The 23,388-nt window shown below is 37.7% G+C and overlaps 1 protein-coding gene across 2 annotated transcripts in view; it reads left to right on the forward strand.

The window, feature by feature from the left end:
• Positions 1–23,388, forward strand: part of ADCY2 (adenylate cyclase 2) — a 225,060-nt gene that overhangs the window by 197,813 nt on the left and 3,859 nt on the right. Inside the window, exons 18-23 of one of the 2 annotated variants that reach the window (XM_055705833.1) lie at positions 2,276–2,460; positions 3,953–4,037; positions 10,565–10,723; positions 17,360–17,506; positions 19,037–19,144; positions 21,211–21,325. In XM_055705833.1, the coding sequence (XP_055561808.1) occupies positions 2,276–2,460; positions 3,953–4,037; positions 10,565–10,723; positions 17,360–17,506; positions 19,037–19,144; positions 21,211–21,325 (799 nt within the window). The remainder of the gene's footprint in view (positions 1–2,275; positions 2,461–3,952; positions 4,038–10,564; positions 10,724–17,359; positions 17,507–19,036; positions 19,145–21,210; positions 21,326–23,388) is intronic. The other variant, XM_055705834.1, reaches the window with a different exon arrangement.

Here is a 23,388-nt window from a genome sequence, read left to right on the forward strand (position 1 = left end):
CTGAAAATCGTCTTCACTAAGAAATAAGCCCAGTATACCTGCACATAAAAGCTGCGATTTTTTCCTAGCTGGACCTTAATTCCTCTGTAGGCATTTTCATGTTCATTTGATGAACTGAGAGCAGACCACTTGGCCCAGGACACAGGCTGCCATTTGTCTGACAGCTTGCAGTTTTTGTGCTTTGACAAAGACCAGAGCTCTCATGTTACACATTTGACAGTAATTCCACCAGTCCTGATTTTCTGTATGGTTATTTTGACTGTTCCTTCACCAAATTCTTACTGTTTTCCAGTGACTTGCCTGCTTTGTAGCTGCAGGCATCCTTCTGAGAAGCTAGCTAGAATGCCAGCTACCTTTATTGCTCTGCATATCTATTGAAGCGTTTTGTCTTGCAGTTCCTCCTGATTTTGTTTCAAGCCCTTTTGCATTAGTCTGGAAAGCTAAAAGGTTTAGCTAAAGATTCAAGCTACAATACTTTAAGCATCTAGTAAAATCTGCAAATTCTTTTACTAAAAGAGTGAAATTTCAGTTCCTTTGACGAGAATTGAAGAACTCCTTTGCAGTGTTAAGCACTCAGAAACAATAGCCTCAAACATATGTAAGTTACAGTTGGAAAATGGTTTATTTAAGGTGGCATCTTAGAAAAAAAGCCTTCCTGACTTGGTGTGGCTGTTCAAGCACAGTTACCTACAGACTCATTTCCAGATCTGCTTCTTGCTTACTGGAATCTTGCATTGCAATACGCAGTATTGGAGTCCACGTTCTTAAATGTGTGGCTGTGTGCCACTCTGTCAACACTTGCTGAAATCTTAACTGAAATTTTCAATCTAGTCTACATATTCCTCTGGAACACTAACAGAGATTGTCTGTTCCACTTGGAAGTTTCTTGGTCTTTGTCAAAATGCATCCAGTTATGGATTCAAGGCTGCCCTTTGTTTGCTTGTTTCTTTTTGGAAAACTAATTTCACAAGTAGTACGCCTTACAGAGTAAAAAATGGATGCTGCTACTTTTACATAACACTGAATTTGAAGTGTGACCTCCTGTGGAAGGCCACCATGGGAGACATTTTATTTTTGGTGATTCTAAACAGCAGTTATTTCTGTTCTTATTTCAAGCAGATCTGCAAGCAAATTACAGTAACGGCAGAGACTGAGATAGCAGATCAATTCTGTCTGATGGGTGCTGTGAAAATTATTCTTCTTAGTGATCCTCCAAAATTAGTATACAGTGATTCAGGTTCTGTCAGAAGTACTGCCATCAACAAGTCAACAGTAGTCTGAAAATAGCATATCTAGAAATAGAATGCTTTGTAGTTTCAGTAAAGCTAACTTCCTTACAAGGTGCAGGACTGTAATTTTCCTGAAGCATCTTTGGCAAAGGTGCTCTATGTTAATGACTAAGATAATGATTCTAATGAGAATGCATTATTCCTGGTTTAGCATCAATTTTGATGCCCTAATCCATTTCCAGAAAGTATCCAGAGAAAATGCCTTTCCAGGAATTTAACTTCAACCATACATATTTTTGTTGATATACATGACATAGGAAAGAAAACATTTTTTTAACAATTGAACATATTCTTATGTAGTCATAAAAGTATTTGACAGAAGGATTTTTTTAATATTATGCATAGACCTTTTTAATAATTTTGTATTATTCATATTTTAACTCTATTTCTAGAGTCTGTAAAACTGCATATCTGTGAGGTTAATAACAACTGTGTATTGCATCAATTGATAAATACTGCAGATATAGGCAATGAAATAATTGGTTTCAGATCTTTAGACATTTTAGCTTGACCCTTAAGCTAGTGATACATACAGGGCTGTTACCGGTGAACTCAGGAATCAGTGAAAACTGTACAGTGGCACAGAAATAAATCTTTGGTCAGTCTGCTGGCAGTAGACTCTTGCATAAGACTTCAGCATCAGCAGTGGTATGCCACAAATAGGCACGCCTCACTACTGCAGATGAGTAAATCAAAAGTGACAAAGGGTGTAAATCAGGGAGCATAAATTAGGAGCATAATCTGGATTCTATTGAGTTTTGGGTGAATTGGAGCGTAGCAAAAAAAAAGGGTCTATGCTGTGAAATACCAACATCTGGTTGTTGTCGTCTGTCTGTAACCCATAATGTCCCAAGTTGTGATAGAATCCATGCTTGAGTGGTCGGTCAATAATTTGTTCTTTAAACTAGCGTGAACATTACATTATGTGAGATTTCCTTCTCAAGAGCCAAATTCTAAATATGTTCCATTTGATTTTTCTTTGCCAGTATTTTATATACAGCTGCATATTAGGGCTCATTTCCTGTTCTGTTTTCCTGAGGATAAATTATGAGTTGAAAATGATGATAATGTTGATTGCACTGGTGGGCTACAATGTTATCCTTCTGCACACTCATGGGCCCATGCTGGATGACTACAGCAAATTTATGTATGCAATGGCACCTCTTAGAAGGTAGGTGGATAACACCAGTCCTGAAATTAAGACAAGTTAAATACTACCTATGGCAGTTCGGAGCTTGGCTATGTAATCTACAAGTCACAATTTAAAATCATTGTCATGCTGCAGTTAATGTATGATTTAATGTCACACCTCAGGGCATTAGAACAAAATAAACAAGTCTGGGCAAGGTGTTTAAATCACATACTATAGGAAATAAAGTGTGATTTAATTTGCATTTTTGTAATAAAGGACATCAGGAAGAAGTCATCATTAAGGTTGTTAAGGCATAAGGCTGAACATAATTAAGGCTGTTAAAGCACATTTGCTGCAAGCTGAAGAAAATCAACTTCCTCAGAACCAGTACGTTGTCTTAAAACTTTACAAATGCAGTTACAGGTTTTTTAAAATTAAGTAGAACAAAAGTTTATTTTGTTGTGCTTGTGAATTTGTTTGTTAAATTTACAGTGAAACTGTTCAAATCTTTATTATAGATGATATTATATAAGACCAAAATTATTACTTAAGTTCTAAGTATTGCTGTGTAAAATAATTTTTGGACACCTTTAATTTGCATACAGCTCTTCTATGTGGGCTGAGTGTGCAGTGCAAATGCCATAACAGAAAAAAATGAAAATTCAGAGTAGAATATTTCCTGTGCTGTAAATTGCTTGAGGTCTCGAGGTCTTTAGGACACAGAGAGAACCATGGAAAATTATTTGGATTTTAGGAAAAAAAAAAAAAAAAAAAAGAAAAAAAGTATATGCTTTCTTTGCATTTAAATATGAAGATTAAATGAACAAACCCAGGTCTTTGTTTCCGTTGCACTAGTGGAAAGGATATCTGTGTGGTGGGATGGAGAGCCCTGGGACAGTTTACATTGAGCATGTGCTTCTGGCAGCCTTGATTTTGCCAGTCAGGCTGTTTGTCTGTTGATATTTTCCTCCTAAATCTCTCACCATTCTTTCAGTAGGGTCAGCAGCAGGGTGCTAATATGAACTGTTTCCCATTACCTCTAGCACCTTTTCCCAAAGCAGAGCTTTTAATTAACTCTGTACAAGATCTAGTTTGGGTGTCCTGTAATTCTGAGGTGAAAAGGCATCTTAAGAGTTAGGTGCTTTTGTTTCTGCTTCTTAATATTCATTGGATACAGTCAAGCTCTCCATTATGGAAGTAGTGTTATTAGATTAAAAATCTCTTTTTATTCTGCCTGTATAGAATAATCACCAAATGCTTTCCATTTGTAAGCAAACAAGGAAATGTGTATTAGATCCTCATCTTACTACTGGACTTAAAAATGTAGGCATATTTGCACAGAATGTAGTAGAAGTAATTAAAGCTACATAATGGAAATCATAATATTTCATCAAACAATAAAGCATATAATATTTAAATTGTTCTAGTTTACATAACAGAAAGTAGTATATATTGTGGTCTTATTCTTGTGCTAAAGTGATTTCGGTTTAACTTTTGAGCAGTTTGCTTTACTTATGTTTTTATTTTATAGGCCAGGAATACTGAAAGACCTGAAGACAATGGGTTCAATTTCTTTGTTTATATTCTTCGTCACATTACTGGTTTTGGGTAGACAGGTAAGGTGCACACTTCTTTTCATCTGCATCAGTGGACACAACGCCAGCCTCCACATGCAGCCTGCCACCTCCTCAAATGTTTTTAGATTTTCTGACAAACGCCTTTATTCCATTCTGCCCCACACCCCTGCCAAGGAGCAGCAGAAACATTTGAGGAGCTATTTTCTTTATTACCTTCCAGTATGCCCTTAAAACTCACCAATAACTGCCATTGAGACTGTAGGCGTTACGCTGGGAGTGTGCTGTGACTATTGCTTGTCATGCTGACCAATATTGTCTCATAGCTTCCTAGTGTGCTCCCATCTGTCTGCACCCATCTGCTGTCTCCCTCGTTGCTTAATTAAAAGCTATTTTCTTCACAGTTACTACAATTTGATGCAGACATAGAAACAATGTACCATGCACACAGAAGTATACCACATGCTGAGGCCACAGTTGCACTGAAACTATGACCCAACAGGAAACTACTCTTTTTATTGCCCAGTTGTGCTTTTTTAGTACAAACGTGATATCAATCACCCTTTATGAAGTTGAGGGCAGGTGCAGGGGCAGTTCTTTCCCTAAATCCTCTGGTCTGCCCATGATCCATGGCTAAAAGCAACAATTCCAGCCCATTGTGCCAGGAACAATGCAGTGTGCAACACAGGGCTCTGAGATGGAAGAGGTAATCCATGTGAGATCTCATGAACAGCCTGCAGCCTCGGGAGGGAGCTTATCCCAGACTCTTTAAATCACTCATTTACATTACAGTTCTTAGAAACGTAATGAGCGTCATTTAAACTGCCAAGCAGGCCCTGCAGGTTACTAAACAAAAAGTTTTTATCTGGCAGCTTCTGCAGTTTTTGCTGTCGTGGGGAACACCCTTCTTGAATTAAAAATAACATTCTTCATCTGCTTTATTGCCGACACCACGTTAGAGTTTGCTCTTTTGATGATGATAGTAGAGAGTGGGGCTCGAGCACAGCTACTTCCACTCAGAAAGAAGAATAAATACCACACCAGTTGAGAACATTTAGTCCCTCTCAACCAAGGTGTCAGATACAGGCAGTGGGTGCAACACCAAGAAGAAAGGAGAGAAGGAATGTCATCTTTGCTTGGCAAGGAGAGTATTTCTTTGTGAATTCAGTCACATCAACAAGAAAGTTTGTTTTGCATACAGCAACAGTGTGTGTTGTATGTTGTTCCCTGTCACACCAACTGAAAAACAATATAATGGAAAAAGTCTTGAGCTGCAGGTCCAGGATCCTCATGTTACTGTTTGTTTGTGGCTCTTTAGTCTTTTGCTTTTTATTTTTCTATTAATGTATTCTCCCTCAAAGGAGAAGGAGGAAGAAGGCTTTCTGTTTTCAAATACTCTCAAGTAAATTCTAAAAGATAACTAGAAAGTGTTACGAACTAATTTCAATACATACCTGGCATAACATTTTAAGTTACTGTTAGTGACACTGACTGGTAGCAAATGCTTGGGAAGAGAATAGGGGAGGAATTGAACTTGCATAGAGTGACCCTTCCAGGGGCATATGCTTCCCACCTGCTGCCAGTTGGCATTTTTGTGGCAATATTTAATACCTATTGGCTACTCTGCTCTTTATTACACTCTCTGATCACTTTTTAACCCATTTTATCTTCCTGGTCTTCCCAACACTGTCTGATAATGAATTTCACGATTTGATAAAAACTCATGTGAAAGTGTCTGTCTTCTTGGTTGTTTTTAAAGTTTCTGCTTGCTACTTTAATTGAGTAGCCCTCGCAGAATGTTGTTAAGTCATCTTGGCAGTGCAGGCAAAGAAAAACTCTTCCTTACCCTTCTTCCACAAAGGGTAATATGCAAGTAATTTCTCTGTTTGCTATTGCACTTTTCTACTTTGCAGATAATAACATGTCTTTTCTCTTAATATCTGATTATTTTAACAATGGTAAAGATAATAGCCACCGATGAGAAGGGTGGTCTTTCCATTTCCCTTACGCTGGCATTGCTTCTCCTCTGTCCCCAGAGTGAGTAACCAGAAAGTTCATCTAGACAAAAAGTGAATGCTTTCCTACAAACCTAGCTCTGTGAACCTGCTCACCACTGGTCAGAGATGCTTGTCCTGATGCAAAAGCAGGAGGGGAGTTGTGTGTCTCTGGTTGAATGGGGGTAAAGAGAGGGAGAGCTAGTATATCATTGCATGTTTTATAAGCCAACTTAATTTGCATGTTCAGCTAATACTTCTAGCTGTACAACCAGCATCCCTGCTGAAAGAAGTAGGCCTTCCCTCAGCTACTCATTCTTATACTTGTATGTCCTCATTTGTATGGACACAGCTGCCTGTGGAGCTGTATAGTGGCCCAAAAATGGGAAATTATCTGGCTTAAAAATTAACCCTGGAAAAATGGTTGGTTTTCAGCCAGATCTGTTTTCTGATCTGATTTTATGGTGTGGCTTCAGCAATGCTTGTGCCAAAAGAATGAGCATAGGATGGGAGTGAGCAGCTAGAAGTGAGATGGAGAACTGCTTTTTTTTTGATAGTCATGCCAGCATAGGCTACAACCATTCCCTAACACTGAGATCAAGTGATGCATTTCATTCTCCATGCATACTGTTAGTTATTTGAAAATAGTCTGGCAGCGGGCAGACGAGATGTTCAGAATGGTGACTCTTGCACCTTGCCCAGGCATTGCCCTGGAGAATGCACATTGCTGTGGGCTAGACTGTTTAAGGAGCGTGCTCATATTTAAACACTATTGAGCATTAAATCTGATATGGCCCAGCTTGAATTTTCAGTATTGGGGTAGCCTGAGAATTTCTTTCTTATCAGTACCCAAAATTATACATATCCTATCACTCTGTACGCTAGATGATTATTTTGTTTTTCCCAAGATTGGTTATATTGTATTTATCCACACTGAACTTCATTGGTTTCTTTACTGCCCAGATGTTTATGGCAACTTCCCTCAGCCTTGAAAGCTGTTTATTTGTAGCCTCTTTTCTGTTTTTTAGTGAGCTTTTATTCTGTGAGAGGATCCTTCTCTTCTTAGATAATGTAGTCTTTCAAGAGCCTCTTCCGAAAGTATTTGATGGAAACTTATTTCAAACTTTACTGCTATTCACATGCCCATTGGGTTTTTTGTAACAAATGGAGGCATGTTTACAGAAGAGGTGTCAACTCTTCCCCTTTGTATCAGCTTTAGCTAATACGTTTAAATAGCTCTTTTCTGTAGTAGTTTTTTCCAAAGTACCTTGCTCTGTTGTTCCCAGGGTCACCCCAGTTCTCTTCCAAAGATTTGCCTTATATCCTTACCATTTTTCAGTGCCCTGACACTGTGGCTGTTTTGAATGATCAGGCTATCCACCACATTTCAGACCAGCAGCTTTTCATTTTGGTTACTTTGGAGCCGATGACTTCTTATCGATCAGCTTCTAATGTCTTCTAAGACATCTTCCAGTGATGCTCCATGTTGAGACAGTTTCTCACACTTGCTGTCTGTAACTAATGGCTGTGAGGTAAAATCTCCTTAACTCCCTCTCTGGAATGAAACCCCAGGTTTAATTTCTAGTGATCTTACCTGCTTTAGTGCTGCCTCTACTGCAGAATTCTTCCCCCCAGCTGTATACACCTACAGCGTAGGCAGCTACTCTGGAGTTGCTTGTCTTGACTTTGTATGTGAAACTATGAGAATGAGTTCATTGCTTCACTTAAGCAGATATTGAAACTAGACCCAGGTGAGTGTCCTGCTAGAATTTAAAAACATAGATAAACCCATCTCTGTGCAATCAGTGAGACGTGAATCAGTTCTTCTTGCACTTAACTGCTATTGGACAAGAAGTTACAACTGATTTTAACCTCTGGGGTTGTGTTGCATTACCTTGCACAGATGCATGGTAGTCTCTTGTCCTGGAGGAAGCCAATTGCTCTGCGGTGCCCAGAGGAACACAGTGTCCTTCATACCTTCCTGGGCATTCTCCACTATGCTCACCCTCAGAGAAGTGCTGTCAAATTAAGCAGCGTAAGGTGAAGAAGGAAAATTTTGTATCTCATGGATATCGTGCCTGCAGGCCACAATTCAGAGATTCTGATATGTTGAAAAGGTTCTGGGGATAACATGTAAAGTAGGAAACAATCTTCATTTTCATATGACTAAGGCTACAAAGATTGAAGAGATCTTTATGGTGTGTATACTAAATTGGATAGATCATGCAAACAAAAAACCCCTCACTATTTGAAATAAATTTTAATAAGGTGGTGCTTTTTTGTTTTTAAAAGTCTGAATAGGCATTTTGAAATATGTTGACCTTTATAATTTCAAAGCACATTGTAGAATACATTCTGCTTTATTTTTTTCTGATTTCTGACTTCTCTTTGCCAGTTTTTGTGGCAGAGTAAATTTGATTCAATAAGTAATAAAGTAGTAAATTATGTTTAATATTAGCTTTTAAAGAAAAAACTTACCTTTTTGATAACTTGAGCTTATCTAGCACCTTTTCAATTTGAAGTTGGTACAATGTATGGATACCTAATTTCAGCATACGTCCAGTTTACTTTTGTCAATTTATGCAAGTAATTTTCACGTCCCAGGTTTTTGTTGGCTATTTTTTGCATGAATACAGTTGGTGGCATTTGAATTTATCATCTGTGTGAGGAACTGAGATGTATAAATGTATAATATGCATATAAAACAGACATTCCAAAAGTATGACTGTATGTATGTTGCATCATGTGGTCAGTTTTGAAATGAAGCGGTTCATGACCTCAGTTCTTATAGGGACAATAATTGCCATTTGATACAGGAACAATGACAGAGAGCAACAATAAGATCCTATTTCCAAGTTCCTGCAGAAGCCTGTTCTCAGGTTCTCTGTTCCTTTGTGTTTGTGTTTACATGTATTCAAGTCTTTGCCCACTCTTCATTTGCTTATAATCTGCAACTATCCTTTAGTATCATGTAATTACTTGGAAATATCCAGCTTGTTTGCTTTTTTGACATCATAAGTCCACATTTCTGGGATGCAGTGTGATCCATTCTAAAATGTTAAGATCCATTTTCCTTTCAGAACAATGTATATTTGTGTCAGAAGAGCCAAAATATTTCTTTTGCAGTGCATTTGAAGTCTGCATTCTGTCCTTACTAATATGTGTATCAACACACACACACAAAAACTATCAACAAGGATTTCATGGTATGGATGATCTCTTTTGATGTTGTAATTAAGTGTCTAAATAGTACCTAGCCCTTATCAAACAACTTAAAGGCAACCTGAGTGTATTGCTCTGTATGCATTTAGCAAAGGCATCATTTTCCTCTTACTATTTTTTCATCTTACAAATTTTTGGCAGATACATTTTTTTGCTTAACAAATTTTTACCTTCATTGCTTTTTAAAAGCTTGCCAAATCATTGTAATACCATCTTATTTTAACTTTCTACTCTACCTTTGGCTGTGATCTCATCAAAATACTTATTTTGCATTGTGACAGCCACTTTCCAATCAGAAGGACTATCATTTTTCATGTGAATGCTAATTGACTGCTAATAATACTAGCTAGCATTTTTAGTTTTTTCTATCCTAAGATTGTCATCGTAATCAGGTTCTCCTGGTTAATAATGTAGTCTTCATTGAGACTGCGTGAGCTTTAAACCATTGGACTACATAAAAATAGTTCTTGATTTTTATCAGCTCAACTGAGATCAACTCCAGGCCAGTGGAGGCTTTGCTGTAGAAATAACGCCATAGAATTTATGACAACACATTGACGATATAGAAAAAAGTAGAGAGAACTCCACAAAAATGCATTTTTATTCATTTTTCAATATATTTCTAATGAAATCAGATCTCCAAAAATATGGATGTTCCAAGAATGTTACACATTTCCATATAGTTCCAGATATTATTATTCCTGGGGATATTAAAAAAAACAACTCTGGAACAAAAGGTAAAGAAGGATAAAATATTATAGAAAGGAGTGTTAAAAAAAAACCAAAACCCAAACCAAAAAAAACAAAATTCAACTGGGTTGGCCCAACTGACTGGGCCATTTTTGATAGTCTGATAATGATTTGATAAACTTAAGGCATATAAATAGGCTGTTTTTTCTTGTACTGCCCTCTTTTTGCCAGGCTGATTGCATGACATAAGTTCAAGTTGATAAAAGTTAGGGCCTTCCTGAAAGCCCGTTATTGCAAGTGAAATTCTACTTGTAAAAAATCATATTAAGTTGCAAAACCGTAAACTGTTTCCATAACAGTGTTTGATTTTTTGAATTAATTTTTACTAAAGTTTGAGTGTAAATAAATAAATCTTCCGTTGTTTAAGGTACCTTGCAACTTTAATTTTTTCCTGGGCCTTTTTGTTGGGAGGGCCTTACAACTTTGATGAAATGTATAGTGTGTGCTTGGGGGTTTGAGTTCTATAAAATCTGGAATTATACTTGAGTGACCAAGTAACAGCCTTGTAGGGGTGGTGTACTGTGATTATTTTGTCTCTTAAACCTGTACTCCAGCAGGACAAGATGCCTATTGTTTCTTTACCTCTGTGTCCTCTTGTAACAGAATGAATATTACTGTAGGTTAGACTTCCTGTGGAAGAACAAGTTCAAAAAAGAGCGGGAGGAGATTGAAACCATGGAGAATCTAAATCGGGTGCTTCTGGAGAACGTGCTCCCAGCCCACGTAGCTGAACACTTCTTGGCAAGAAACCTGAAGAATGAGGTCAGCCATCTCTGTATATCCTCTGCTCTGTAAGAAAGCAGCGTATCCTGGAAACACTACTTAATGCTGATTTGAACAGTAGGTCCATACAGCGAGATTGTAGATTTACAGTTACTTTCATTCCCGTTCACCTGCCTGAAAGTCTTGCTTTACAGCACTGAACGCACCCTAATACTTTGAAATAAAAAATGTGAAATTATCTTCAGTGGCAATGCACTTTGTGTTTTGATGGGGGATAAAAAAGGGTAAGGAGGAAGAATGGGATGGTTGAACCAATATGGTTTTAAATTCAAATCATATGCATTCAGATACTTTTCCCTTTGTGATCAGAGTGGAGTTGCATCCAGGTTCTGAATTTTCTTGCAGCTACTGGAGACCTTGCTTGCCAGAGTGAAAATTAGCCTTCTCCCTGAAACAGCATCTCTCTTAATTCTGGAAAGAGGTTCTGAACACTGAATTACCTGTTTACTCACTGCTTATGGACCTAGTCCAAGCACCAGAAAAGTCAACCAAAAGGTCCCTATTGACTTTGGTGGAAATTAGATCTGCTCCTAGTATTGCTTTAAAGTTTTAATAAAGCCAAAAAAGGATGAAAAAAAATACAGAGAGAGAGAGTAGGAGTTCTAGGTATCTTAAATGCAATAGTTTTAATTACTTGTGCATACCAAACAATTGTTCCAAAACTGACAAAAGAGGAGAGAGGGCAGCTTTAGGGATTCATTTTTGATCTCCTGAGTCAAAAAGGACAATGTCTTCCCTTTCACTGCGGTTTGAATTAAGCAGTACTAATCAGTACTTTATATCAGTACTTTCGTGCTACCTGCAAGTATTCATTCGGTAGCTAATGTCAAATGAAAACTGCTGTGGGGTTCCTTTGAATCCAGTGAAGACCTTGGCAGGAAGCCAGGTTGGCTCAGCTCCAGTTCTTAGTTCAGGCATTAAACACAGCAAACCATCAGGAGATTGCTTTCTCATTTATGTGCTATTCCATCTCGGCTCCCCAGCAGAGCAACACCATCTGCTTACCTTTGTATTGGCAACTGGATTTATATTGTCACCCCTCAAGATTCTTATGTTGGAATAAGCTTTAGTAAATTTAGTGAAGAACAGAAGTTGTAATGTGCTGAGCTCTCCAATCTTATCATGTCAGCTGAAGTGAAAACAATTTGACATGATTTTAGCAGCATTCATTTTAAAAAAATATATCTTTAGTTGTTTCTGGTTTTGTTTATATTTAAACACAGCTTTCAAAGAGGGAAGAACCTTTCAAATTCCTGGAATTGTTTGGGAATATAAGCATCCACTGTGTCTTCAGATTTGTTTCAATGTCAGCAAGGATGTTTTGAGTCTTAAAGGACATTCTGTATGTGTCTATGTGTATACACCTAAGAATATGTTAGGACAGATCATGCCTTTTTCTTTGTGTGGATATTTAGGTCAACAGATACTGAATTGAAATTTGCCTGCATTTTCCTTAGCAGCAAGCATTCATGTTAATATGGGTTTATGTATATTCTTTCCTGTTTAAACCAGAATTTGAGATGAAAATTAATGGATGAATAGTCTGGCTTGGAATACTGTTTCTCGTAGATTTATATGCATGCAGCTATATGGAGAAAAGGGAAGACAAAGTATGCTGCTGAAGAAAAGGCAGCAAGAATGAAAGGGGGGAAAATGAATGGATGAATGTTAACTGGGAGTAGTGGGATTGTAATTTTAGATGACCAACAAAGGTCTTTTCATAATAGGAAACACACTGACTAATGCTGATATGGTAAAAGCAAAGTTACTTCAGAGCAAACTGTAATAAAAGTTTGTTTGCTTTACCAGAATCTCCGGAACTGGGTTTCTGCTGACAGTCTGCATGCTGGGTACCGAACAGGGTACTTTCCAGTTGAGAGAGGGAAAGACAGGAACAAATATAAAATGAAAAGCAGAAAATGGGGCCAAGATTATATTTATCTTCACCTGGCTTGTGCAGCCTTTTCCTTTATGCTGTTAGCATCCAGATCTCCTGGGTGTAAAAAGTGCTCAGGAGCTTTTTTGCTGCAAGCTAACTGGTGAGCACATTACTGAGCAAGAGGAATCCTGTTTCATTAGCTACAGGATGGAGCCAGCACCCTACTTAGAGCAGTAATTCTGCCCCAGAGAAGATGACAGCTATACACTTCCAAGAGGCAGAATGGGACCAGATTGCATCCTCCATCCCGAGATCTCCAGGCACTGGAGAAGAAGAGGGAACAGTAAGGAAAGTCATCTGGCAGAAATTCAGCTGTTATCAAAGAGAAAAAAAGGGAAAAAAATAAATAAGGGGGGGGTTGACTGCTGAAGACAGGATGATTTTATTTTTGTTGAAAGAAACAAAGCTGTTTCTTACTGGAATGGTGTTGCATGTAATTTTCTGTTGAAGCATTTTGGAGAGTACTGTTTCAGGAGAAGTACTCACAGGAAAATTAAGACACTCAATTGCCACAGCCTTTATTATTTTGAATGATCGAAGTAAATTAGCTGGGAATACCTCCTTAAAATTCTCTGACATTTATTGTGACAGCCACAATTGCTACTCATCTGGTTATAAACAGTGCCATTTGATGTTGTTCCCATGCTGGTACTCTGCTGTAGAGCATTAGTGGAGATGGATATTGCCCCAGTATTAGGAAGAAAGAGAAAGGGGACACTTGCTGAGCTTCAGCATATGACAAGTGTTCACATACAATGTGTTTGTCTAGTTTTGAGGTGGAAGAGAGGAAGGAGTAATAACTGTGGTTATAGAAAAAGATTTGTGTCTCTAATCGTAACAGTCAGACACGCAACCCTTTCTTACAGGTTGGTTTTCTCCATACTGGGTGGACAACCAACAGCATAAAGTGCAGTGATCTTCCTGTGTCGCAACAGCACTTTTATTTGAATCTTTGCTCCTGTCTTTTGCTCAGTAATATTTCACTTCCTGATGACTGTGCATTGTGCAATTTGCTGTGATTTATTCTGGGCAACACTTCAGCTTTCAGGGAAGACAGAAAAGGCACTTAATAGCTAATTAGGGCTCCACACCTAACATCGGTAAGACAGTGGCAATTGTAGCAAGACAGGACTTGCACCCCAGTCCAGTCAACTGCAAAAGTTTGAGGAACAGCAGAACTGTTAATGTGCCATTCACCCTTCTGCTTTTACCTAAGGGCATATTTTTCTCCTGCAGATGCTTTCTATATGCATCCTAGTTATGTATTTTTCTAGTATTCACATAAGCGTTCAGGTTTTTGACTCTCTAAGGTCTTGTCTTTCATCTTGTTGAATAGCAATGAAATATACATTTATATAGCTCATGTAAACTATTTTTCCTTATTCTACTTTTAAATGTTCTGTTTATCTTTTTGTTCCTGTATCATGAGGCAGTAAAATGAAACCATCTTCTATCATCTCTGCTTCATATTATTCAGTAATACCACATGCTTGCAGAACTGCATAGTTGGCCTCCTTTTCCTATAAGGGTTAAGCTGTAGCTCCTAACTGACCTGTATTCTTACGACTTTAAGATATATTCTCAAATAAATCTTTACATGGTGCTAGTTTCCATGTACTATTTCAGATATTGCACTGTCCCAGTACCACCTCTGTGCCTAGATTTTGTCTGTTTCACAAACTTTACAACGAGTATCTCATCAGTAGTGGAATTCTGGCATGTTTTACATTCTCAGGATGCTAAATCAGCAGGATTCAATAAAGCAAATAAAACAGCTGCTATCTAATGTTAATGTTATCTAAATTAAACCAACTTTTTTACTAATTAACAGAATCCTTAGGACAATAGAATTGTGTATTAATATTAATTATAAACATACTATTAATTTGGCTGGATTTAACTTACTGGATTTTTCAAGCGGGTAGGAATATGAACTTTTTTTTAAAAAACAATATTAATATTTGTCACAGATGTATGCAGCTTGTTTATTTTGTCAGGTCAAGTTTCAGAAGTATGTTTGAAATAATCTAGAATGATGATGATTATGATGATGATGAGGAGGAGAATAAAAAATAATATTTTGAGTCTTCATTATCTACATTCTGCTATAAATGCTCTTTTATCTCCCTCCAGTCTTTTATCTAAAACTGTGAATTTCCCCTTCTGCATTACCAAGGCCCTGTATTTGTGCTGCAGACGTCTTTTAATAACAAGCACCATGTGTGTGGCCTGAATTCCTTTACCCAAAGCAGAAGTCTCGTTACAGAGAAGGAGACTTGAGGAAATAGAAGGAAAGCTGAGTTAACCATAGATTATAATTTCTGTACATATCCTGCTAACTTGCCCATGAAAAACACTCAGGACATTAGATCTTGACTTTTGAGTGTATTTATATGCAAATGTTACTGTAGCTTCAGTGTAGACATGCCTGACATAATTGAAGTAGGTAGATGTGAAGAAAAATGCAGACTGCAAAAGCTAAACATATGAGGAGAAAGCCTGTTAATATGCTGCTGCTGCTCTGCTGAACTAATTTCAGGCTCACTTGAGTATATCTGCACCAAGCCTAGGTACATATTGAATCAAGACAGCTGCCAGGTATGTCACTGCAGTATTACAGAGTGGACCTGGTTTTAAGTGTGGGTCACTGGACCAAAGAGACATCTTTTTGGGCCTGAGCTTCTGAATTTCTTGGAGTCAGAGTCATCCTGCAGAGTTTCAGGCACTCCTCTTGAGTGCCTACATTAGGAGAAATTACCTCTTTAGCCTTTTTTTCATAACTGACTGAGAGAGAGAAACACTATCTGAGGTGATTCTGCCCATCTGGCATTAATATGACCTTCCACATAGGCATATCTACTGTACTGACAATATAGGACACATGGGATGACTGTGTTCTCAAACTAAATACTTCAGGCAGGTGCTTAAATTGCCTAAATTCAATTGACATCATCCAGCCATAGGGATTCCCTCACCCCCACCTTTTATTCATTATTTCATTATATGGATTAAATTTATTAATCAGGTGCTTATGGAGATGGATAAAACAGACTGCAGAAACATATTATCACAATAATAGTTCTTCCTGAAAAACTCTCTTGGCAGGAGGGCATAGGAGATCCAGAACTTCTTTGAAGTTTAGTAGCGATCTGACAGTGAACTCATCGGCTTGGATGTTTTGTTTAGTCACTTTTCATTTACACAATCAGGTTGCATTAAAGTGATATTGATTTTATATATATGGCTGTAAGCTGGATGTCAGGTACACACAGTCAATTTAAACCAGCTCAGCTTTAAGAATATAAATAGTAATGGTGAATTGCAGTGATATATTCCATCCCCACTGCACGGAGGCACAGTGGAGCTTGATTCTGTGGTTATAGAATCCTTAGAAAATAAAGGGGCAGAAAAATCTAGTAATAAATCACCTACCTCCTCCATCTGCCCATGTTCCTCCCTGTCCACCATTATTTTCATGTTTGCTCAGAAACTTCCCTCACACCTGTTCTGGGATGAAGCACTCAACAGTTTTCCCGTAGTTCTATTTTTCAGTTATACATCACCAGTAGAGATTCACTATGTTTGTACACATCTGTGTACAGACACACCACTTTCTTCCAAAAAGAAATGTACTGCCAGTGAAATTGCAAAAAAAAACCCCAAACCAGCCAAAAAAAAAGAGCTTTGCTAAGTAAAAAGGGAAATAATATCTGATTCTTCTTGAAATCACAGAACAAATCCTATTCACCTTATTCACATGAGTATTGAAATCCTTGTTTTATTCAAATAATAGCTTGAACAGAATTTGACTTTACAGCATTTTTTATTGCTGTGGCTATCTTTATGTATAGATGCTAGAATTTTTTTTATGTATTAGCTTAATAAATATTCTTTTTTTATTTTTTTTTTTTAGGATGTGAATTTGTTCTGAAATAAGAGATATTCTGATGTTTAAGGGCAGTGGAGAAGAAACTGAAGGGGGGGTGTGTGTCATTTTTAGCATCAGAATCTTCCTGTGGAGCAGAGGTGCTCTCATTTCAGTGGTCACAAAAGGCAGTGGAGAATCTGACATACATAAGTTTTAGTTCAGGTGACTTCTCTCCCTTTGCCTCAGCTCCTTGTTATGGAAAAGAAATGCCAATTATTTTTTCCTATTAGACATCTTGTCCTTTTAGGTTAGGAACTATCAATCAGGATTGTGTTGCATTATGCATTTCTACTGCACTGGATTTGTGGTTTTGGTTAGTTTTCTAGTTATTAAAATAACAAAAACAGCTAGTAATAAATTAGATACCGTTTTGCAAACTGTATTTTCAGCCATGCAAGCCAGACCAAATTATTTTCATGAGAAGCCTCAGAAATGGGTCCTATCTAATAAATTAGTGAATGTTTTAGATTCACGGAGTTAATGTTCAGGAGGGAAAAAAAGGTGACTTTAAATCACTAAAATATTTTCAGCTGTATATATTGAGGTTTTTTAACAAACAGGTTTATACAATGTTTAAAATTAATAAATGCAACTAAATGCAAAAAATACCCAACCACTGTCTTAAGGCGTTCCAACTCCTGCAACGCCTCCCTTTTCAGAACCAGGACACTGCATGTTAATAAGGAAACTTTTATTTAGAGCTGTGTGTGACAGATTTTTTTTCTCTATTTTGTTTTCTTTTGGACAGGATCTATACCATCAGTCATACGACTGCGTCTGTGTCATGTTTGCCTCTGTTCCGGATTTCAAGGAATTTTACACAGAATCTGATGTAAACAAGGAAGGCTTGGAATGTCTGAGGCTGCTAAATGAGATCATTGCTGACTTCGATGATGTATGTACTTCTAACAAATGTCAGTATATAGTTTCAATCTTAATATATCAGGGTATGCAACAGTAAGGAAATGTGTACTTGAGAGGGAGAGTAGAAGAGCTGTCAGAAAAGAACTTTTGTGTGCCTAGTCACATGGAAATTACTTACATGAAGTATTAAAAGGAAAAGATTTGTGTGGGATAAAAGAGATTTTGATCTGACATCATACTCAATTTCTTTTGATTCTTTATAAAGAGAATCCTATATGTATATCTGATGGGAAATTTTTTGTTGTTTAGCTACAGTTCATGAGGCAGTCATATTACATGCCATATATTAGCTATAATTTCTAAATACTAGTGCCTAAAGTCAGGTATGTAAATTTATGTCCCCTAAAATGATACAGCTTTGTGTTATACCTGATTTGTGTTGGTCTCATTATACAGAGCATTGATAAATTTATACATGAGTGACTCAAAGGACTGCCTACGTTTTTAATATTCCATTCTCTGAAGTTACAAGGAAATACAGAGTGTGACTACAGAGGGATTGTGAAAAGGTAGCTGTAAAGGTCTCACTGAGAACAGTATTTGTCTTAAAGAAAGTTATTAGTGATGAAAATACCATAAAAAGGTGTTAAGATCATGTCATGACTTGGAAAGCACAGTCTGAATTTGCAGTTCTGAAGCTATAAAGAGTATTTAAGCAGCAAAGCCATTTGGAGAACATTGGAATGTCCAATAAACCCTGGGATATTAACTACAGTCCTTGGATTTTAGTCCCATTAACATGGACCTTCTCATTGACAGAGAAGAGACACTTTCGGAAAGTTGCTTAAAGCTTAACTATTGGCTCACATGGTGACTCAGTTTCAAGATCAAATGAGTGCAAAGTCTACTGACAAAATTTTAAGAGCTGTATGTGCAATAAGTTGGAATTCATTCTCATTACTATAAATTTAGTCCCTTTATAATAAAAAGATATTTTTACAGACAGAAATTCCTTTTCCTTGGAGGCTGTAACCATAGTTTTATCCCTCCTTTAGTCCTTCTTCCTGTATATATTTGTGAACCGTTTGTTCGGTTCAGCTGTCCAGCTGTGTCCCCTTCTAACTTCTTGTGCCCCTCTAGCCTTCTCACTGGCAGGATCTGAGAAGCTGAAAAGTTCTTGACGTGGTATAAACACTACTATAGCGACATCATATAAAAACATCGGTGTGTTTTCAACATTATTCTCGTACTAAATCCAAAACACAGCATTATACCAGCTACTAAAAAGAAAAAATAACTCTATCCCAACTAAAACCGGGAAAATTTAGTTCCTTTATAATAAAAAGGTATTTTAACAGAGAGAAGTTCCCTTTCCTTGGAAGGTGTAACCATTATTTTATCCATCCTTAAGTCCTTCATCCTGTATGTATTTGTGAAACCACTTGGGGTCTATTAAAAGACTATTCTAAGAATTGATGCTCTGAATGCTGTTAAAGTAGCAATGCTGTTACCATAACAAGGTTGCTGATCTGAATAATGAATAACCATCCTTGTTTTACAGTTATTGTCAAAGCCAAAGTTCAGTGGAGTTGAAAAGATAAAGACCATTGGAAGCACTTACATGGCAGCAACAGGACTGAGTGCTACACCCAACCAAGAACAGTGTCAGGTACAGGAAAAGGTTCCTGCTTACTAAAATTCATGTTCAAATGGAGACTAAAATTCTGTTCATTAAAATTCAGGTTATGTGTAATGTTGGTGCCTAATTTTTTTCTTATTAATGTAGATTGTATTGTACTGGACAAGTATATACTTTTGTATAGTAGTCTCTGTCAATTACTGTCCTTCACATTGCATTTTGAAAATGCCACCTCTGTATTTGCTAGGTGTAAAACAAGCCTTCTACTCTGAATACAATACAACAATTTATTCCTACATGCTGCAGCAGAACTGGACTTAACAGAGTGTAAAAAACCTTCAAGAATGAGTATTTTCCATTGTAAACTGGGACGGCTGAGTAGATGTACTAACCATACACTTACAGAATCCTCAGGCTCAGCACTGAGAACGTTTCTGATTTATTTAATAGGGTAGGATTGGGAACTACGTTCAGTAGAAATTAAGTTCAGAGAAGCAATTCATAACTTACAAGCAAAAACCTTGCTTTTGCCATGATCTTTAGAGTAGTACAGGTTAGTGACAGACAGCAATTATGAATTAACACATTCTCTGCTAAGGATTAATGTGCACTTGCCAAACTCATGTTCCTTCTAGACAGAAGTAATTAACACCTGAACTATAGACCCTAAGGATCCTGAGGACAGAAAAAAGAATGATTTTAAATTAAGTCTGACATTAATACAGGGAGGTGAAGGGGATGAAGGAAATGCAGAACTGTAGACTGGAGATGAGAAGACATAGAGGAGCTCTGAATCACAACTAAAACTAGTATGTGCACAGGAAGAAATTTATCATTTGAGTTATTTCCACAAACAGTGAATCAAGAGATCCAAGGTTTAGTGTTCCTTTGGTGATTTAGTACACATTTTCGAAAGAAATCCACCAGAACTAAGCAGCCTTCAGTACAGATGCCCAAAGAGGCACATACCTAATGTGGCAGTGACTGACTGCTAGTCATACTGCTGGGAACCACTCCCAGCTTAAAACAAGCACCCAAGGAAGACTAAGTGTCTCAGGAGGAGGTCTGAATACATCAACTGAACAGGAAACCATCTGTCTTAGCTAGGATTGAACTCCTAAAGAAACAGGCTTCATTCATCTAAAACAGCTGCTCTGGCAAGCACTACTACTGTCCCCCTAGACTGATGGATCTTCTCTATGAATCATCTCCTGAAGTTGTCATCTGTCCATCTCTTCTGTCACTTTATCTCAAGAAATTAGGAAGATTCAGTCATTTCTCATAGAGAACAGTGAGTTCATCTCTTATGAAATCATTCTTTTGTCAGGGTCCTACCCTGGGCTGTGGAGCCCGAAAATGACTTCTCCTCAGCCTGAGCGGAATCAAACCAGTACTTAGAAAGCCAGCTACACTACTGATGTATGAGGACACATTAAGTCTATAGCCTTTATAAGTGGTATAAGCTCTGAGCCAGTAAATTAGGGGGCAGAGGATGGGTGCCTTCTTCCTCTCTTCCTCTTGCATCTTCTTCATTTCCAGGTCTATTGGATATTCTCAGAGGTGCTTGCTTTATCTACCAGATGAGATCAGTGGAGGAACTCTTAAAACTGTGAATTTAACTGGATCTTAAGCGACAGCTAGAGTGCTGAGCTGTGCAACAGTGAGAGGGAGGAGTCTCTGCAGGGATAACCACAAGCATTATTTATTATTAAAGGACATAGAATAGAAGCAAACACATAGCAAAAATTAATGAGTAAATCCTAGGCACACATAGACATCGAGTGCCTGTGTGTTTAGATAGAAGCTAATGAGTTATTTGACAATCAAAACATTAGATGGGGTGTGGTTTGGACCTATCATCTCTGGACTGCCCGATTGTGGAAGTAAAATGCATCCTGGTCTATTGGCCATTGTTCGATCTAACTCATGCTGGGCAGGGCACCATCTTGTACATTACTTTTCTTCTGCTGACTGCTGGCATTAGGACATCCCTAAGAGTTTAATTGTTTTTAAGCGTTCAGCATATTTTGGTTGTATTCTCATAGCAACTAAGGCTAAGGAAAATGATTTTACTCTGTTTGGCTGTTTAAATTCAGGAACCTGAACGACAGTACATGCACATAGGAACCATGGTGGAGTTTGCATTTGCCTTGGTGGCAAAACTGGATGTCATAAACAAGCATTCATTCAATGACTTCAAGTTACGAGTAGGTATGTATCACAGGATTTTTATGAGAATGTAATGAAGGAGGGGGGAATTCAATGTGAAGTACTAGCTGACTAAAGTGTTAAAAGTGTAAAATGACCAAAAGGGCCATGAAGGTAAGTAGCAACACCTTTACCCTGTTTAAAGGCAGCCTACGTGGTATTGACCATTAACCATAGCTGCTGTTGGGGCAAGTAGTGTTTTCAAGGCAGGACTCAAAAAAGGGTGGTATTCCTAAGTACAGAATGGCTGAAGCAATATATTTGCCTGACTCTGAACGGTTTTATCATAACTGTGTAATAATTATTCTAGAGGTCAACATTTTTTAAGCTTATCAATACCAAAAGACACAAGAAGACTCTAGATAGAGCTTTACCAAAACCATATAAATGGTTTTGGAAGACAAAAGCTATAAGGAGTGAGTGAAGCTGGAGTCTGAAATATTTCAGATGTACTGAACTGAAGCAAGCATACAAAACTGCACCTTTTCCTTCACAGTGTTGGATAAAGGAGGGTACTTCTCTTCTTTGTTGCTCTGTGGTTATTGACAAGTAAGAACAAAGATGACTAGTTGTTTATATTTGAAAGGGGTATCCTTTGTATTTCAGCTTCTAATTGCTTCTACTTGTGCATTATAGTATTTTAAAAAAACAAATAGGCAGCTGCAGTAAGCCATGGAAATGATGATGAAATAAATTAATTCAGAGCTGGTCAAGAACCATATGTTGTGAACTGTTTATTTCCTGATAGCAGTACACAGCAGTTATACAATGCAATATGTAACTTCGAAAGTGTGAAATGAAAGCAGTAAATAAATATTGGAAACCCATAAATCCTGTAAACATGTCAGAAATATTTGATTTCCAACAGTTATTCCCCTGTCTTGTCTTTTCTTGCTGTACCACTTGCTTTTCCTTTCTGCTGCTCCTCTCATGTTTATTTCACAGTGCCACCCACTGGCAAAACTTGCTATTTTATTAGCAAGATAAATACATGTGTTCCTTAATATATGTGTTCCTTAGAGCACTCCTTTGTTAGTACGTTTTGTATTCCATGCTATAGTTAAAAACTGGCAAAGCAAATCTGAAGGCTTCCTTCTCAAAGTGTTACAGAACTTGATGGGTTTTAAAAAAAGCATGTAGAGATACTGTATGTCTGTACAGAATAAAAGTTCTCTACTTGCCATACATGACATGCCATATAACTTGCAAACATATCAGCAGTGTCAGTACAGATAAGGAACTGCTGAATATGGGGGCTAAACCTGCAAACTGATTAAAGCAATACTGACTGCTTTAAAGTGGGGAACATGAAGAAAACTTTCTAGGGGAAAAAAAAAAGATGCCTCCTCATGATTTTTAAAGTGAATGCTTTCCAGAGGTTCCAGAGAAGTCAGACACCTTTGCTTCATTAAATAAGGAATGTTTAAATCTACAAAGGGACACAGGCCCCAAACTAGTACTTTTGCTTCCTCAATCCAATATAGGCACCACTTGGACCTTCACTTCCCATCTTCGCTTCTTCTCCACTTCCCACCACCACCTGACCATGAAAGCCTGTGATAGCCATAGCAATTAGAGCCACTGAAACATTTGAACATCTACCTCTGACATAATCTCCACTGTAAGGATTTAAACCCAAACTGCCATTTGTAAAGGCCTTTCTCAGCCAGCATCTAACCCCAGAGTTGCTGCAACTCACTGGAAGTCTCAGCTTTCAACCTTCATTTATTTTTCAGGCATTAGTCCCCTTCTGTTAGCTAAGGTGCTTGATTTATTAGACAAGTTCAGATATGCTTTTGCAGCAAATTTTGCACAGGTACTGGGTTGGGGGTTTTTCAGAACAGAATAGAGACTGACGTTGTTTTCCATGTAGCTTCACGGTTAGAACATTTGACTGTGTTGTAGGTGAACTTAATTTTGTTCCTACTTTTGACTGAGGCTGCTCAAGCATGAGGATCCCTGTTCCCTGCAGAATGCTATGCACCCAGGCTGTAGGATACTTTGGAATGAGGTATTCTCTGTCTGTCCTGCTGAACAGTATTTGCCTTTTCATAGAATAATTGCAT

This window comes from Falco cherrug, chromosome 3, assembly GCF_023634085.1.
Source record: "Falco cherrug isolate bFalChe1 chromosome 3, bFalChe1.pri, whole genome shotgun sequence".
NCBI classification, from domain to species: Eukaryota; Metazoa; Chordata; class Aves; order Falconiformes; family Falconidae; genus Falco; species Falco cherrug.